The 19,002-nt window shown below is 39.3% G+C and overlaps 1 protein-coding gene across 1 annotated transcript; it reads right to left on the bottom strand.

The window, feature by feature from the left end:
• Window positions 1-1,308: 1,308 nt before the first annotated feature.
• Window positions 1,309-8,678, bottom strand: MEOX1 (mesenchyme homeobox 1). The gene is made up of 3 exons (XM_068418888.1): window positions 8,070-8,678; window positions 2,286-2,458; window positions 1,309-1,431 (listed from the first exon to the last, which is right to left on the bottom strand). The coding sequence occupies exons 1-3, from the start codon at window positions 8,518-8,520 to the stop codon at window positions 1,309-1,311; spliced, it is 747 nt and encodes a 248-aa protein (XP_068274989.1). The 5' UTR covers window positions 8,521-8,678.
• Window positions 8,679-19,002: the final 10,324 nt, after the last annotated feature.

Consider the following 19,002-nt stretch of genomic DNA (forward strand, 5'->3'; position numbering starts at 1 on the left):
AACCTGTCAAAGGCAGAGGTGATCAAAGACAATATGTTTACATGTTTTGAAAAGCACAGATACTATTCATTTGTATGAAACATTCGAACAGTTTCAAACACTAAAAAAAATTTATCACAAAAAATAACCTATTAGTAGGAAGTTTGCAAAAAGGGCTAAGTTGGTCACTTAACTGTAAATTTCATAAATCCAGATATTGATTTAGAAGACAATAATGAGTGTAAACCCACACAGTAACTAGATTAACAGATGTTTTTATATGTAATTTAAATATACACATGTACATGTTTATTCAAAGAAAAGTTTTGTCTCCAATGAAGAAAGAAACAAGAATTTGTAGACAGTAAACTCAGTTAAATCACTCCAGATAACATAGTTTTCTGCTTCTCCTGACAGTCCTGAATTCACAAAGAAAACCGTGGGTTTCCAGAGAGATTCCATAAATCCAAAAGAAATGCAGCACTAAATAGTAGTTTTCCTTTAGTTAAATAGATTTAAATGTTGAAAACAAATAGCGATAGCTATTTTGTTGAGGGCTTAATCTTTGCTGTACCTGCTGTGACAGTTGGAAGTGACTGCTTTGAAAAAATATTTGAAATTGAGATCTAGCAATTTAATTTCAGGATTTACAGTAAGCGTGGAAGGAATCTCCCTCTGCAAATCGCTACAATCAACAAGGCACATGTCCTCTTGGACTGGCAACGTGAAAGCCTTCTCTCCTGAAACTGGTAAGCAGAATTCTGTGTTTACAGTTTTGGTCGCAAATTTTTATTTTGTAATATTACTGCCTAGCCATACAGGTGTTCAATTCATATTGCAAGAAAAATCAGTGACTATCAAAGTATTTATTTCTCTTAAAGTAAGGCACAAGGAAAACGTGCCTTGTCAAGTCCAAATGCAGAGTGAACAGATGTGACCAGGGAAAGGCTGGATGAGAACAGAGTTGCATTATCACTTGCTGACTGACAACCTGTATTTTGTGAGTGTTTGAGAGCCTAGACAACCTTACTCCTGTGTTATATTCAGTGTTTCTTAGCTTTTATTCTGAAGACACATCTGTGGTAGTAAGTCAATTCCAGAGAGAGTTAAATTCATTCAGACAAAAATCAAAATCATGCCCTCCTTTGACTTTTTCCCCCTGTGTTCTTTAATTGCCTCTGTAACCTAAAGCATCATATCCCTTTTAAAGACTCAGGGCTACAGGTTTTGCAAGCAGGATCATCTCATGGTGTAGCTGACCTGGAGCAGTGGTGCATCCACTTTCTGATCAATTACTTTTTCCATACCCCTCTCCCATTGCTGCAAGGACTAGTCAGAGCTGGGGGAGGCAGCAGAGTCCACATCTTCTGTGTCGTGTTCATGTGGGGACAGTGGTTGCCCACCTTTAACACGTTTCCACTTCATCCTTCTGTTTTGAAACCATACTTTGACCTGGGTAATAAAAAGGAAATAATTACTTATTGCCTCAATCTGAGGCATATATGCATATACGTGAGAATCAGTAGGCGGGTGTTTTGTGGAATTCTAGAAGAAAAGGTGAAAGGAACCTCACAAGCTCAAGTAATCCATCTCTCTAACAAAGGCAGGAACAATTCTTTCTAAACTGTTCCAGGCAGATGTTTCTTTGAGATCCGCAAAGGTGGTACAAGTGCTTTGCCTAGAATCTGTCTTTATGTCAGCTAAGCATGTCAATCCAATGGGCACAGTGCTTCTAATGTCTTTTAACATCTACTCCATCCAGTCTAATGCTTCAGGAATTGTAATTTGCTTCACTTAATTAAGCATTTCCTCTATTGTCCACTGAGCTTTGATAAGGAAACTCTGACTGAGTTCACAATGAGAGAACAGAAATATCTCTCTCCATGGAACTCAGCATTTTTATCTTTACTTATCACCTCAAAATACTACCTGATCCAGGAAGAATGCATATATCAAGCATATATAATTCTACCAATTTCCTGTTAATCACAGTCTAAGGTGATATGCATATTCCATCTGTACGCCTTGACATATCAGTATGTACCAATGAGTGGTGGTAAACAACAGCTCAGTAGATATCAGTTATTCCCAAATGCGTCTTTGGTTTAGCTAAACATAATTACATTTATTAACTACTTACAGAAATTTGTAACAAATATGTTTTAAAAGAATGTGGAGGCTTTGTATTAAAATACCTCTGTGCCATTGCAAAAGTACACCCTCGAGTAACATATCTGGTTTTTAGCCTTAGGGAGAAGTTGTGGGGGAGGAAGAAGAAGCAGAGGAGGCAGGGATTCGGGAAGTACTTGTCTCTCGGTGAGATCCAGGTTCACAGCTATCTCATATCTCCTGAGTCTTGTCAAGTAGTTATGGTGGGCAAATTCAGCTTCCAGCTCCCGTAGCTGCTCCTTTGTGAAAGCTGTCCTTTCCTTCCGTGATTTGCTGTTTGTTTCTGCCTTGTTGCTTGAGTTCTGGTTTTCTAAGAGGCAAGCACACACATTGTGTAATTTGCAGTTACGTTGATCTGTGTGAACATGTGTATTGCAGAGGTCTGACACAAACTACCAATTGAAGTGCTCAGTGGAAGTTTTAAGTTTGTGTTGTGCCCCCTCTAGCTCAGCATGACTTACGGGTGTTGTCAGTCTTGGGCTCAAGGGAACAAAGGTGGGACAGCTCAGAGTCAGGGAAGGGTGTATGTCAGAAGGGCAGAAGTGCAGGCCTGAGTCTGCAAGGTCAGAAATGAGCAGCTATGGGAAGGAAGCTCTCGTTCCTTGCTACCATTGTATTGAAATAGTTTCCTTCCCCACACCTTGCAACAGGCAGCAAAGGTAGCGCTTTGTGTATGTGATGTGTAATGTGTTACGAGTGCGAGGTGATGACCTCTCGTGCAGGGTGTAAGGTAAAGTCACTTAGGAAGCATCCTAAGCTAGTGTATGGCCTGGAAATACTGTGTGTGGCGGGGGAAGGAACGTGGTAAAACAAGCAAAACCAGAGAACCAGAGTTCTTTGGATTGGCACACAATACTCCAGGCTTTGAACTTCTAATCCTTGCTAAACGAAAACTACAAGGAGATCCAGTATCTGTGTGCACGACTGGCCTCAGTATCATCCTCGTCACTGTGCTATCCTAAGAAATTTTTTGGTATTTGTGCACTTGGCTGCAATGTGGTCAGGAGTCATACTTCAAAGCCAAATTTCAAGCCATAGCCAAAGGGATGCTGCACCAATTATGCTAAAAAGCAAACACAAACTGACTTTTTTTTCTTTTCTCTTTTTTCTTTTCTTTTTTCTTTATTGCTTGCTTTTCTATTTTATTTTTTTTTTCTTTTCCCTTTTATTTTTCTTTTATTTTTTATTTTATTTTCTTCCATTAGCTCCCATTAGTGATAACGCGCACAGGGACCAGTGTATCCCATGCTGCAGCCATACTGCTCTCTATTTCAAGGAAATTAGTCTTGTTTGCACCAATATTGTTCTTGCTACTTATATTTCAAAAATCCCCAAATAAAGTTGGGGAAAGTATGAAAACAAAACCCCAGAAATTTCTCCCCATGCTTTTGCCCATAGTTGTACAATCCTCTTCATCCTCATCTCTTACTGAAGAAACACACCATTACATGTTTCCCAAAGGCTAACAAATGTGACTTTTGAGAGAGTGGTGGGGAAGAGTGATTTGAAGTGTGGATCCCTGCTGGGAACTTTGCCACCAGCTTCTGGGAGCCTTGGCCTTAAGGGCTTCCCCCTGGGTCTCTGCTCCGCTAGCAAACATGTGGAGGGGTGAAGCACCTCTCCAATGCCAACAACACATTGCAGGAGCTAAAGCCACCTCTGTCAAATTAACCTGGGATAAAAATAGCTAATGCAACCTGAATATACCAGTGAGCTTGCCACTTAGCACCCTGTGCGAAGGACATCCTTTCTAAGGGGCAGTTTAACCAGTATTCATCTCCAAAAAAACCAACACGAATAATTTTAAATAGCTAAGTATTTCTGGGAACAGAGCAGAATGTGTAGCTTGGATCCTGTCATCCAGGCTGTGTGCCACGTGGTGTTGTAAAGAGACACATGATTATTCATGGCTGGAGGTTTTGTGATATTCCAAAAGTGGAAATTGGGCCTAGCTGCTTCAGAGTTTTGACAACAGCATATGGAAATGGCGAATGCTGTGTGAAAGGACAAATCATCTTGGAAAGATTTTCCTACTGTACTGCCAGTTTGGGGGGGAAAAAAACAAAAGCTGCTCAGGAATCACAGGAAGATCTGTGTCTCTGCCATGAAGCATGCATACTTCCAGGATCCCAAGAAGTTTCATTGTGTGGTTGAACTGAACAGCTGCCTTTCCCCAGGGCTGCAGCAAAATATGTGTAGGAACCTAAATGGTATATGTTCCTATGCTGTAAAGTTTCCAAAACAAAAACTCTGTCAGGCACTAATACATACGTGTGCGTATGAAGAGGCAACCCATTCTCTGCAAAACAATGGGCCAAGTTCAGCGTTTGGAGCTGGTCAACAGAAGTCGACTTTGCTTTGTGCTTACAACCAGCATAACTGGATCAGAATCTGGTCTCATGAGGTAGTACTCACTCTCCCTCACTGGGCTGAACTGGTCTACTAACACTAGCCAGTAAACAATGCTTTGGAGGAAGGCATAAGGACTCTGCACTGTGCAGATACAGGATTTTGGCACCACAGAGGCTATTTGTATTGTTCATAGAGCTGTTTAGGCACAGAAACATGGGGGTCGTGCCTGTATGTGGAGGATCCTACCTGCTTGTTAGGTGTTTGTGGTGATCCACAGCCCAGATCAATGCACCTGGTGTTTGTTATTCTGCAAACTACTGTCAATTTCTGCAATTCTTCCCTCAGTAGAAGAAAGCAAAATAAAAATATGAAGCATCTGCACAATGTTACTTTTTTTTCCCCATACTAAAGACTTTGAGGGCATATTTATTCTAAGGGGTTACATCAAATAGTAAGACACTGATAGATTTTGCTGTTATGGAACATAAAATTCTGAAAGCTATCAGGAACATTGGCCAAGTAAAGTGATCTTATACATAGTGAATTCATTTGGCAGCTGATGATAAAGTGTTCAGAAGTTACTTCAATGTGCACCTCATGGAATAATGCTCAATGGAGGGTGCATACAGAGGGCTGTGACACATGCCATTCTGCACCCAGACCAATTTAAACTGATCAGGGACTTGCCTGTACTTTGCTTTTCTGTCCTTTTCAGGTTATCTGCTGCTACCTGCTGCTATCTACTCTTACCTACTGCTTTTTATGCCACCATGACTGTAAATGGGAATTACAAGCTTAGAAAATCCTCTTTAGAGTTAGTGGCAAGACTGAGTAAGGTTGGCAGGTCGGAATTCAGATCAGCTCTACATATTTTAATACAAAGTTTTCCAGAATTCTTCAGTTAAGGACATTGTATGTCTAATGTTGTTAAGGGAGTCATTACACACCATTATCACTTTCTTATTTCTACTGGAACCTCACTAACATTCTGCCTTGTTTCATTCACATAAAGTTGTCTGAATTCTGTTATGTATTATACTAGCACTGTTGGAGATCTGGGCACTTCAGGTGCGTAATAATGCAAGTACAATTTAGGACAGGTCAGACAGAAACTTTATTGAAATTTTATTTGAAAATGTTAACGGCTGTGGCTTGGACGGACAGCAGAGGCAGCGGTGAAAGCTAACACTAGGTTAACTGCTATCTTCAGGTCATTTGGTGAGCCTGTGAAGTGAAGACTGAATATGGCATCTAAATAAGTCAAGTCTGTAGAGGAAGGGAAGGGTGTGTGCATGCTTATCCACGAGTACTTGTAGTAGATGCCACTGTTGTTATTGCCATAACAAAGCCGTTCTTTAAATGTTTTTAATATATCCATGCTTCAAAGAAAGTTTTAAAGATTGACAAACGTTTTTACTATTTTTACACCATTCTGCTTATTTGTCTGAGAAATATGCTTATTTTACTTTTCTCAGAACACTCTGCAAAGAGCTGTGTTCCAAGATGTTCACTGTGTATCTTGTAATAACTAGGGTCTTCACAAGAATCAAAGAGTTTTGCATGCACTAGTACAAATCATGGTAATGCTGTATCTATATTGCAGTTCAGGTAAAATGGTGGTGGATAAGGCACCGAATAAAAGAAAATAGTTTATTTTGTAGGTTTTGTCTTCAAGGGATTTCAATATATTTTCCTTTACTAGCCCAATCTTTGAAGAGAAGGCTCTAGGTATGTAGATTTTTCTAAAGTTGTTAAGGAAAATTCTCAAAAGGAGAGAAAAGATTTATGTTCCACTTAGAATAAACAATCAGTATGTTATATGTCCAGCTGCACTTCTGGAACTGCTGTAAAAGTGAAGGAAATCACAATAAAATTGCTCATAGATTTTCCCTTCATTTGTTTTAGTTTGACTGGGGACAGAAGGAAGGAAAAGCTTGCAGGGGGGATATCAAATAATTCTATCTCCTGTCTGGTAAGCAAAGAAGGGAGGGAAATGAAAAGCCACAGAATCCCCTTTGGGATGTTTTCATTATTCTGCATTTGCTAGAGTAACAACTTGTACAGGCAGCAACAGTTGCTAGAAGGTAGGAAACACCATAGCTTTCAATGATGTCATTGCTTACAGCTCCCCTGTAAGGACAAGTATATGGGACAGTAGCAAGTATGAAAAGAAAATGTCAAGGGTGCTGGTAATGGAGAATAGAAGGAACATTTTTATTCTAATTAAAACAGGGAGATGTGCTTTGGAATCAGTCTCTTTAAGAATAAGGATATCCCTCTAATCTGAGTATACTGAAATCTGCTGTTTACTTATGACTAGCAAATGTTTTAATAAAAGCATTGGTCACTTTTAATTCTTTTTTAAACTTCTCTGCATTTGGATTTTTGGGAAATTTTTGCCCCAAACATGCTTTTTCAATAGAAATTAAATTCTGTAAAGCTGGGTTTCTAAAGAAAAAACAGATAACTGAGGAGAGTAAACTAGATTCTGGGCACTAAGAAGTTTGGAATACTAGTTATTTTATGTGTGCCCTGGCAGCCTATTTGTATTGGAAGAGAACAGAGATTAGGACTAATTGTTTGACAGAGAGAGCACAAATACAAGATTGTTGTTTAAATTGCAAAATGGAGAAATGAAAGTTGGATTACAGGTGGCTCTTCTGTAGCCAACCTGTAAAACCTAAAAATAAATAAATATTTTTAGCACTGTGTTCTCTACCTGCAAAATGGGGATAATGGAAAATATCCCCCACTTCATAGCAGTGCTGTGGCAAAAAGCACACTGTAGCTTGTAAATGAATACTATAGCAAATGAATGCATATAAGCATCTTAATTTTTAACAACTTCCTTAGGAGAAAACAATTTTATGCATATTTCACATATCTGGATTTGAGACAGCAGCAAATCAGAGGGTATATAACTATGAAATTATTGAATATTGCACTGTAGAAAGAATATGTTTTGCTAACTAGGATGACACAATGAAAACTACCTACGTTTCTGTAATGTTGGACATTTTACTGATGGGCAAACTTTTAGTACCTCCTGTTTTGAGGTAAAACCATTTAATATTTAGTGAGGCCAAACAGAATTTATATCTAAAGTGAGACTTTGCATCTTGTACTTCTTACCATCAACTGAGATGTCAAAATCCTAGTATAATGTTTCCAACTAGCATAGGCAGCTAAAGATGAGAGATCTTTGCTCTTTGACTGCCATTCTCTTAAGCTTGGACAAATGGCAGGTATGTGACACATAACTCCACATCCTAGGACTTTCAGCTCAGTGTATACATGCTGTGTGATTCCTGTTTAGTTACAGCAAATGTGCATTCTGCTGGTGAGTAAAATGCCTGGTTCAGTAAACAAGATCTGTGGGAGTGAAATACAAACACCAGCGGTCATCAAAGAATAAGCCCTTTAGTTTCAGTGTTGTTATTGTGTAAGCTTCCCTGGTCAAGAATTACAAAACGTTTTCCTCATCACGTTTATTTCTTAATTCCTAATCTTACAGGTGCTCTCATTCTATAGCCTGTACTACCCCACAACCTTGATTTCATATCACCTACCTGAGTTTTCCTTTTTTCTTTTGGATGACTTTTTCTCAGTCTCATTTGTAGTATTTACTGGTACCTCATCATCTTCATTCATACCCACTGCCGCACTCACTAGATTTGAGCTGCTGCCTTCTGACTCCCCAGAACCCAAGGCCAGTCCTGGATTTAGTTGTCTTCTGGCCTCAGTTGCTGCAAAATGCCAGTCAGTGTGTTGGAAAGAGGGGTGCTGCTCCACAAATGCCCGTTCCTCACGTCGGAAGCTATGGGGAGCAGTCACCAGGCAGGAAGTTGAGAAATCAGAGTAAGTAGCAAAATCTGATTTTTGATGGAAGGAGAATGCTGCTGGTGGGTAGTGGTTCAGCCCTGAAGCTGTGGTGACATCCGCAGGGGTGCTCCGCAGGCACCCCCAAAGCGGGGCAGGAGGTTGTGGACTGCGCATGCAGCTGCTGCTGGTGGGATCCATTTTCTTCCAGTCCTGTCCACACTCCAGTGTTTGTGACTGGTTATAGATCAGGCTTCAAAAGCAGAAGAGGAGCAGAGGTGAACTCTTCCAAATTTTACAGAATAGATTTCCTCCCTAAACAACAGTTTGTTTGTGGGTTTTATGCCGTTGTAGATTTGTTACTTTGGGAACTCTTCTAAAAGTCTTCATTGTCCTGACTGGAAAACAGTAACCAGATCTATGCAGTGATTGCCCTGAAATTGCTTCCCAAGGCCTGAAGCTTGCTTCCTTGTGAAGTGCTGGACATGAGTGAAACACTTTTTAAATACTGTGCTGGGGAGAGAGTGACAAGTTTGTGAAGTGAAATGTGAGAGAGGGGAGGGAGGGGTTAACGTACATGCACTCAGTCCCTCCAACCAAAGCAAAGCAGGCAACTATTAATCATCTGAAACCTTATATGCACATCTAATGGGATTTGCAGATGGAGCCTTTTAAAGAAACAATGTCTGTATTTTTTTTTTTTAAAAGGGAAAGAACAGCACACAAAAAAGGCTTTAATGTTTCCCTGAAACACTGTGAGGCTATTTTTATTGCACTGTTAACAGAATTCCCCAAGTCTTGGACTTGGAAAAAGCCCTAACACATGAGTTCAACAGATGCCAAATTTCAAGAACTAAAGTGGGAAATAAAAGAAAGGACTTCACTGATTATATATAGTTTAAGGCCCAATACTAAGTTTAAAAAAAAGTATTAAACCTGGCTTGTGCACACATACAAGGTTTTGACTTATTTTTATTTGTTTGTTTTGTTAGCTTCCTAACACATGTATTTGCTGAGAGTTGGAGTTTGCTGCCAGTGGCAGTTAGTCTTTCTGTATTCTACTTTCCAGGGAATTTTCAACATGCCACTCCTTCCTGCAAGGAAATCTTCTGCTTTTATGCCAATGGAAGACATGTTTTTCATCTTCTGTTGAAAGTTTTATAGTTTTTCCTAACAGAAAGCAGATTCTTAGACCCTAGAGCCATCACAGTTGAAAAGACATTAACAGGGAATCTGTTCTCAATCCCTTTTTCATAGAAGTGTGGCAGCTGGGAATGCCCAAAACCCTGCTATGTTAGTCACTGCAACTTCTCTCAAGGTTGTTCTCCATGTTTTTAATGACCATTTATGTGTGCATGTGTTCCATGTTTCCATAATCTGCTTGCAACCATTGCCAGTACTTATTCCCCTAGGCCTTGCTATGTGTTGTGTACGCCTCTTTCCCTTCTCCCACCGTTTGTGCTGGGTTTTGTATTCTCTCATGGACGCAGAGATTTAGCAGATGGACATGGAGCCTTCATTTTTCACAGAGGCTTAAGTGATACTTTCATTTGGCTTCTGTATAATTCAGAATTGTAAAATTTCAAGGAATCAGGAAGGAAAAAAAAAAAAACAAGAAAAAGGTGTGCTTATCCTGATATATTTGTTGGTTCTTAGAGCTTGACCTTTTCCAAGAAATCAAGTGGGTTTAGTTCAGATCTTTCTGAACAAAAACATCAAATTCTATCTATCATGTGATTCTTGACTTTCTTACAAAATACTAAATATGTGATACCTAATTCATTCTCTAGGAAGAACTCTCCTAAATATTTGAATCTGTTGTTGTGTTGTATTAGAGAATAAACATTAAAACATATTTCCTACTCACTGGCAGGAGGAAAACCCCCAGACTGCTCTTTTTCTGCAAGGCCAGGTTATAATGAATTTATGAATGCTGCAAATGTTCCAGGCACTGGCAGAATCTAAGTCAGAGTCCAGAACTTTTTGCCAATGCCAAGTATTTCACTTACATTCTTTGTGTGTGTTGTCATATGTATAACACCCACTCACTTCAGTCATACAGGTTGTTAGAGGTTTGTATGAATTCAAGCCTAGGTCTGTTGTTTTTCAGTCTACAAAATTATCTAGGTAGGGGGATAGAAGGGAAGGGAGGATTGTCTCTTAGTCTAGTATTCACTTCAGCCAGGAGTATCTTTGCACTCCCATTCAGGAATCCTCATGAGGTCCGAGCAAAGGTTTGTCTGCAGGGCATGACTCGTTTCCTGCACATCACTTTGCATTCTGAGTTAAACTGCTTGGACCCTGTTTTCCCAACGGAGCTCTCACTGTTATTCCTCTGACTTCAGATGTGGGAAAAGGAGATGGCATACCCTTCCCAAATGTGAGAACCCTCAGGTCTTGCATGGCTCCAGCACCCTCTGCAGCTGTTGCTGTCATTCAGCTGCTCAGCAGGGGCCTGTTTGACCTCTAGGTCTTCCTGACACTTCATTCCTGAAAGAAGAAAGAACAACAATCCTCCCCTCTTGCTAAACCCCATTTGTTGGTTGAGGCAGCCACCTTTAACCTTCGTAAAGTCAACATCTCTTCAGTCAAGCACTGTGCTGGGTAGAAAAAAAACGGTGTGGATGGAGATTGGTTTTTGTAATGAATGCTCCCATAACAAGCTGAAGGCTGCAAAGTGGGGATCTATCTTTGAGCTTTCTATCAGGTCATTCTGTGACTCCCCTAGGAAAGCATTTCTCAGCCATCTCGCAGATGGGGAAACCTCTGAGCTTTGGCTCACACTGAGACCTTGCACAGTAATTTGCATAACTTCATGAAGGTGAAATGATGAAAGTTGTGACATATCTTCACATCTTTTTTTTTTTCTGGCAAGGCAATGTTCAATATTTTAAAATACCTTGCTTTCTTCTCCATTTATATCTTTTCATCCCCTACTCTTCTTCTTCAGTCCATCTATCCATTTTTTTTTTTTTGCAGTCTTCAACTTCTACCCTTCTGCCGCTTAAATTTTTTACTTTCCTTAACTTTCTCAGGTTTTCCCCTAAATTTTTAAAGACATCTCTATGACCTTAGCAGTATGATTCTCTATAAGATCAGAGGATGCTATTATAGCCTTCATTAGTTGTCAGGAGCTGTACTGTCAAACCACTGAGCAGAACTATTAAGGCTTTTTTCCTTCTACAGTCTTGTCTGATACTTTTACTGAGATTCAGCGTCTGACTCGCTCTGTAGATGAGCTGGCATCACTACCATAAGAATTTCTAATTTAATGATAATGTTTCTCTTAGCACTAAGTCAATATTTCCGGTATTAATTAAACTTGACGGCTTCACAGTAGTAAAAAAACCTGCTTCAGGTACAGGAAACATCAAGATGTGTTCAGAGATGCTTACATGATAATTTATCTTAGGACAGAGAGCAGCAGAAGCAAAAAGCAGAAGAAAGAGGTGGCCAGCTTTAAGTTTGCAGAAATATTAAAAGGAAAAAACACTAGCTGGAAACTGCTTAATCACATTGCACAACGCATAGTCTATCCGTTTTAACACTTTTTGTTTGAAAGATCACTATTTTTGTTTTGGTTTTTAGCTGTTTTTATTACTACGTTTACTACAATAAGGGATTTGGGCTTTAGAAATGAAAGGCATGATAGGAGTTAGAGGCACATGAGGGCAAACTTGGGTTAACTGGATTCAGTGGGTTCGCTTGCAGGAAAAACTCAGCTGGATCTGCAATAATTATATTGAATAAATGAGCTCTATCTTTGTTTTACCGTTTTGCGGTTTGTTTTTCCCTGGTACTTCTCTTTTACCAAGGTAAAAACAATATCCTGGCTCTTCTCACTGAAGTAGTTGCTACCTCGTCCAACTGTATAAGTAGATAAGAAAGCTGATGATCAAAAACCTGAAGTCTGCAGAAGATGAGTAAGCAACTAGCAATATTATCTGAGCTCTGGAGAAAGAACGTATAGCAGAGACATTGGCAATGTCTTGTTCCTAAAAAAAATTGACATAAAACGCTCAAAAAAAATTGGTGGTACTGCTGTCATTGAAACTGGGAAATTTGATGCAGTAAATTCTAGGATGGGTAGATGTGTACACATTTCTCTTGTACCTTGGATCTGTTCCCACCTAACTGGGATTTTCTGGTGTAATTTGTTCAAAACATTGTCTTTTGGTTTCTCTCTACTATTAAGAAATTAATATGAACGAAACCAGGTAAATATATATCCATGTCTTGAGAGGTGGCAATTACAGGAGGCAAAGTATGTTCAGTTGTTTCAGCAACTGTGTGCTAAGCTCTGCTAAGGGAGCAAAGATCTCTGTTTGCAAGTCTAGACACCAACTTCTGTATTCCTTGCTTGTCTCTCCTCTTTCAGGTTTTTTTTCTGGATTTAAGGCCCAGTGCCATGTAAAGATGAGAAATATCCTTTCCTTGAAAGGTCATAAAAGCAAGCAGTGTCTCAGCTACAACATTAATCCTTAAGACAGGAAAGACCATTTGCCAAAAACGTTGGTAAATCATCTTTTTAAACATAATGAGTCCTGTCTTTACATTGTACATGCTGTTGTGGCTGTTTCATGAAGAGCTGAATGTCCTGAACAAGGTCCAAGGCATCAGAAGCTTTCTATTAAATCAATAATATTATTTAGGATCAGCAAAGGAACAGTTAAAAGAGTTTGATGGGCAAATATTTTGAAAAATACAAAATTAGCTCAGCTTTTGGCAGATTGGAAAACTCATCTGTTGTTTTCATCAGACCACATGAAAGAAACAGGAACCATGGCATCCCCAAGGAACAGATAAGAACAGAACATTCAACCTTTTCAAACTATTTTTTGTGGGTATAGATTAACAAATCTACACTTATGCTCTAGTGCATGGTTCATGCATTTTGAGGCAGAACAGAGTGCAACATTTTCATTTTGAGTTTTTGTTGTAATAAGAATCCCATATGTTTCTGGAGATCCTAATAAATTTATAGGATTATCTGCCAAGTGATAAGCTTTTACATTTCTTCAGTGCTGAGACTTCTGCACTACTTTTCTTGAGACCATCCTTTGCTGATGCTTTTGTCATTGTGCTGTATGATCTCTTTCACTGGAGCTAGCTGAACTAAATGCAACTAAATGAAAATTCTGGAGAAGATTTTTGGAAGAGCCAGAATTCATTCCTATTATTATAAATTATAAAATATTTATTTTTTTAAATTTGCCTGAATTAAAAAAGTATTCTTTAAATTCTCGTTATTTGGACTATAATCACAGAACGTTTGTAGTTTTGAAGAGATCAGCATAAATTCTGGTATTAAAGATGTCTTATGGAATCCTATGTAGTAATTATAGTTCACTCAGTTACCATTTGTCATTTCGTTAGGAAGTTCTGCTGAAACCATAGAACATATTAAAGCTATTGTATTTTATTGTCTTGCACCTTAGAGCTAGAGCAATGAGGACCTGATTCTGTTCAGTTTAAACTCTTCTTTCCCTAATTTCTACTGCGCAGGAATTATTAGTGGTGGAGTGTCTTCCTCTCCTGGTAGCCTTTGTAAATACAATGTAACCGTGTGCACCAATTCCAGTTTTCACAGAATCACACACACACACACGTTGTATGTTACGTAGCCCATGAAAAGCAAATTTACACTAATCAGCGCTTCAGCACGTGTACTAAAACTAAAGCCCCTGATGAATGCAGATCATGTCTGCTTGTGAGAGCAGAGGGTTATGTGCTGGCCTTCCTTTTGGTATTTTTTCTGTAGCCAAAGCCTTGAACCGTACTTTCCTTGTTCCATTGCCTGTTAAACTATCCTCCAAGAAGTTCTTTCCAAATGAGTGATTTCTAAAGGAAATTCAGGGGAAGTTTCTTAAGTGTATATATAACGAAAAGGCTGTTTTGCTTTTCAAATTTTTAGAGTATCAGGTAGAATATTAGGAGATATTGTGGGACCGTTCTACAGCCTGTCATCTTACATGGGAAAATAATGTTTTGACAGAGACTGAGAAAAATGGATTTTTGATAATTTTTTGAGAATTCATTTTGCATTATCTGTTTTCCAGTAGTATTTGCAAGTCGCCATCCCATCAATGTAAGTGGAAACAAAATGCAATGATTATCCATACACCTGGAGACCTGGTGTAGTCTAAAGCCTCCCACATCCACTGCTCAATAACTAATGAGAAGTGTGTAAAACCATAAAGTCCTCCTACCAACTGCTAGATTTGTTGTTTCTATAGAAATAATGTGGTTCATGAATTGGCACTTAAGACATGTATTTTTCATCTTGATTTGGCCACTGATCTGCGTTACTTTATGTAAATCATTTTTATAGTGCTTCTATTTTTTGTATCCTCAATTCTCCTTTTTTTGGTGTATATATACACACAATATAAATGGATACTTTATTTTGTATTTGACTAATGTGACACCAAGACTTTATTAAATGCCAAAATTAAGAACAAAGGATGCTGATGTAAAGTTAGGAAACATAGTCAGTACAAAGGAAGACTTAATAACCAGTAGGACATATGATCAATCCCATGTTACAATCCTTTTCTGTGACTGGCAATTCCTGTGCCCTGGAAAGCCTGATTTTAGCTATCCTCTATGTCAAAGCCTGTACGTGCCTTCAGCAAGTGGTGGATGCTTGCTTAATAGCTTGGGAAAACTGAGCCATTCTGATCTTTGACTCATTTTATTTCTTTTGATGAATTATTACTTTATCATGAGAATTACAGTTACAAAAATCAGTTAACCATTTATAGATCAGCCAAATGAATTTGCCAAACAGGAATTTCTATTATAAACTGGGAGCTTACCAGCTGGAAACAATAAATGGGATGGAGCAGGGGGACAGGACCTGCGTATATAAGCTAATTCTAAGATGATTGTGAGCTGTCCAGAATACGGTTATGAATAATCATATACATTCCAGAATTGCACAGAGTTAATCAGGCTGTAGTTATTATACTTTTTCAAAGCCTAGATACTTAAGTGACTCAAGTGACTTGAGGAAAAGTTGAGGCTTAAACCTTGTTTTCTGATTAAATTACACAGAACTGTCCTAAACACTTTTTTTTTTAAACAAATGAAATAATAGTTAAAAGACAAGATGCTTTAAACCTGGCATCAAAAAGCTATTCATGTTGTGCAGGATACGGATCATTGTATACAGAAAGGGTAACTGAACGCAGCATGCTTATGTTATACGATGTACCATCATATATGTATGTGTGTGGTCAATTTTCCATAAAACCTTTTTCTTCCCTGCCTTTTTGCATAAGCACGGTGCTGACAAGCACAGTGTGCCTTGGAAAATAATTTACATAGGTGAATTTGACACGTTGCCTTTGCATAAATACAGTATTTCAGAATTTTTCTAAAGATACTTCAACTTCACACCACGAGGTGGAGATGTCTACCTGCGATTCTTGATAAAGTTACCCTCATTTTTAACTGCGAAGTTGTAGCCAAGGTTTAAATAAAATGCTGCCTTCACCCTCCCTGCCTTCCACTTAAAAATAAATAAAATAAAATAGAATAAAAGTATGCAGATGCTTTACCAAGAAGCTCCATTCTTCTTTTGTTTTGCACTTTTAAAAAAACACTGAATTGTAGCAACTGTCTGCTGCTGGGTGGATGTGAGCATTTCCATGTGATGTTGCAGTGTCCATTCCATAGACCCACAACGAGATTAGCTTGCACAACCCCCAAGCTGCAGTTGAGAGCCGGGGAGCACACTTTCAAGCTGAGAGGCAAGGAGAAACAGTGAGGAACTCCTTTCCATGAAAGAAGTCCACACCTAAGCATATGAAGTAGTTAATAAATTCCCAGCTGGACCAATTCTTTTAGGAAAGGCCAATGCCAAAAGCAAAAAAGTTCAGACACCCTACACTACAGGTAATGGCAAAGGGTGAGGTAAATCACGGCCTCAGATAGGACAATTATTCTGGGTCACTCAAGAGAGAAATATGAAGACTCGTTTTTGTGATAGGAAAACAAGGGCAAGCTCAGGAGCTGGTACCCTTTCAGGCTCCTTGAGTCCTGTGTGGCCATAGGGTCCAGGGGTAAGGCTATCCACAGATTTGCTGAATTCATGCTTCCCTCTCTCTAGCTCTACAACCTTTGTCCCATGGTTGTATCCTCATTTGGTTTTATGTTTATAATTTGTACGCTCCAGGCCCCTTCAGCAAATTATAAGTGTGTTTGCCAGATTGTTGTCTGGGAGTAAGGGAAGGAGCTATTTTTTTCTTGTCATTGGACTGTTGCTATTGTGGGAGAAATGTGTCTGAGGAACAAAATCCTTTGCTAGAAGGTGTCTGCGACAGTCACTCCTGTAGTTCGTTGCTCAAAGACAGTGAGGCACCATGGTTCCTGCTGTGACTCGGGATGTAGCAGTTATGGTTCATGGAGAAAAAATTTGATTTTCACATTTTCTTGAGTACTACATGCCTTGCTCTTTTTAGTTCAATTTACGAAAAAAAAAAAGTACGTTTCTAGTGGATGCCTTATTTTTAAAGTGTCAAGCAACTGGCTCCCGAAAAAATCACATAAATTTTAAGATCAAGGAAACTGAGGTGAAATATGTTAACATACACACTCTAACCACTCGCATGCAGAGCCTGACATGCCATAGAAGCAGAAGTGCATAGGATAATGATGCTACAGGTTAGTTTAGAACAAACAACATGTGTTACACCAGACTAGGGCTACTAAGCAATGGCAGGAGATGGGCCAGAACAAGGAATGACCAAGGGAGAGTGCGTTGCAATCAGCCACTAAGGGAATGAATAACTATTAAATTTGACAGAAAGAGGATGATCCGCCTCAGGCTGAATAAACATTTAGTTCAAGATAAATTACCGTTTTCCAGAACTGTAAGCTTTAGTCTTCATCTGGGAAGACGAAACCAACCACACTCTGGGGTTTAAAGTTTCACTGCTGCCCTTGGCTACTCATTCAAACATGCCCTCCTCTGACAAGGCAGGTTACAGAGCCCATCTGTGGAACTGTGCTGTGAGCAGCCAACACCTTTTGTACAGGTCACTCAACAGCCATTGCATAGTGTCAACCACTACCAGCTCAGGCTTGATGCCTACATATCATTCCCATCAGTTAGCCAGGGTTCACGTTGAAAAAACTGGCTATCGGCATTTGTGGCAGAATTCTTAGTAGCAGAAGTATCTGTAAACTAGAAATCAAGCCTGAGGTGCTGAGGCACATTAATGCATAGAACCCTTTTCCTCCATCCAAGAGAGAGAGCGCCAGCAATGTTAAGAAGCATATACCTAAGGAAGTAAACTTGAGACTTCTACAGAAGGGTAAACACCCTTCTGTAAGTAAAAATATTTAAATAAGCAATAAAAGCAAAAACTTTGAAAAGCTTAGAGTGGAAGTGGGTTGATTTTTATTCCTTCAGAATTTGCCACAGATAAATTGTATCAGATGTTGCCAAAATGCTCTAGGTTTAATATCATATATATAAAGGACTATCTAATAGAGGTATCTATATCAGAAGCTATAAAGCTCCTGGGAGACTTTGATCAGTCCTAATGCTGCAAAACGTCAAAATGAGACATTATGGACACTCTCCTCCTGTTGGCAGTGATTTCTGTTAGCAAACAAGAACGTGCAGTTAATATATTCCAAAAGATAAAATGAGCTTTTTCTGTAGAGGATTGGCCTGCTTAATCAGTTACTTTACAGTTGTTGCTATCAGTCCTCTTTGGGCAAAAGGACAGAAGTATTCAAGGCTGGCTATAAAAATTAAGATAAATTAGGCAGCATTCTCTATAGAGACTGCTGTGAAGGGTTTACTTGTGCAGGAAATTCTCTCTTTTCCTGAAGACATTTTCACATGAAAATCCCCAGACATTAGAGAACATATATTTCCTATGGTTTAAAGCTATCTTTGATTCTTAGGAGCTTCATAAGAGAAGGACAAGTAAATGTAAGTTTGGGTAATGAAAAGAAGATGCAAGAAATCAAAGTGCAGCCATCTTCTATAGTATCAGAAATAGTTTGATAAAAGCCTAATCTAAATCAGAACTTTGAATAAACTGCCAGCAAGGTATGTGAGCTTTCCAGGATGATAATGTTTGTTTTGCCAGAACTGTTACATACCTCCACAGGCAGCTGGAGGAAAATATTTATCTTTGAGGATTCTCCAAAGTACACATGGGGAACATCAGCAGTAGGTGCTAAGGGAGGCTTGTATAACAAGAAGGGTAGCGTTTCTGGAAGGGCAGGGACTGGATCTTTGTGCAGTCTTTCCCATTAGTTGCAGCCAGAACAGCTCTCTGCACCCAGATTCATCCCTGAGGATACCACTATCCTTTCCAGGTTAGGGTGGTTTTTTTTTTTACTTACAGAAAATTTACTGGCAGTTATCATGCAAAGTTCCCACTGTACTGGCTCCTTCCTCACCCTTGCCCTGCGATCCCCTCCACAGAACTGTAACTCTGGAGCAGGGATTCCCAGTCCACAGGCTCCCTCCTAATCGCCAAGGCAGTTTTCTCTGCTGGAATGGCCTCTGCGGTTGCCATGACAGTGACTAGCAGGATCATAATACAAAGGTGAGGAGCCTGTAAGTTGAAGGAGGCCTCATGTAGGGTTTGATTGATAGAAAAAGTGATTTTTAGCTTGGTAAGAAAGAGTGTGAGCAGCTCCTCCACTTGCCCCTCG

The sequence above is a fragment of the Nyctibius grandis genome, chromosome 26 (genome assembly GCF_013368605.1).
Source record: "Nyctibius grandis isolate bNycGra1 chromosome 26, bNycGra1.pri, whole genome shotgun sequence".
NCBI lineage: Eukaryota > Metazoa > Chordata > Aves > Nyctibiiformes > Nyctibiidae > Nyctibius > Nyctibius grandis.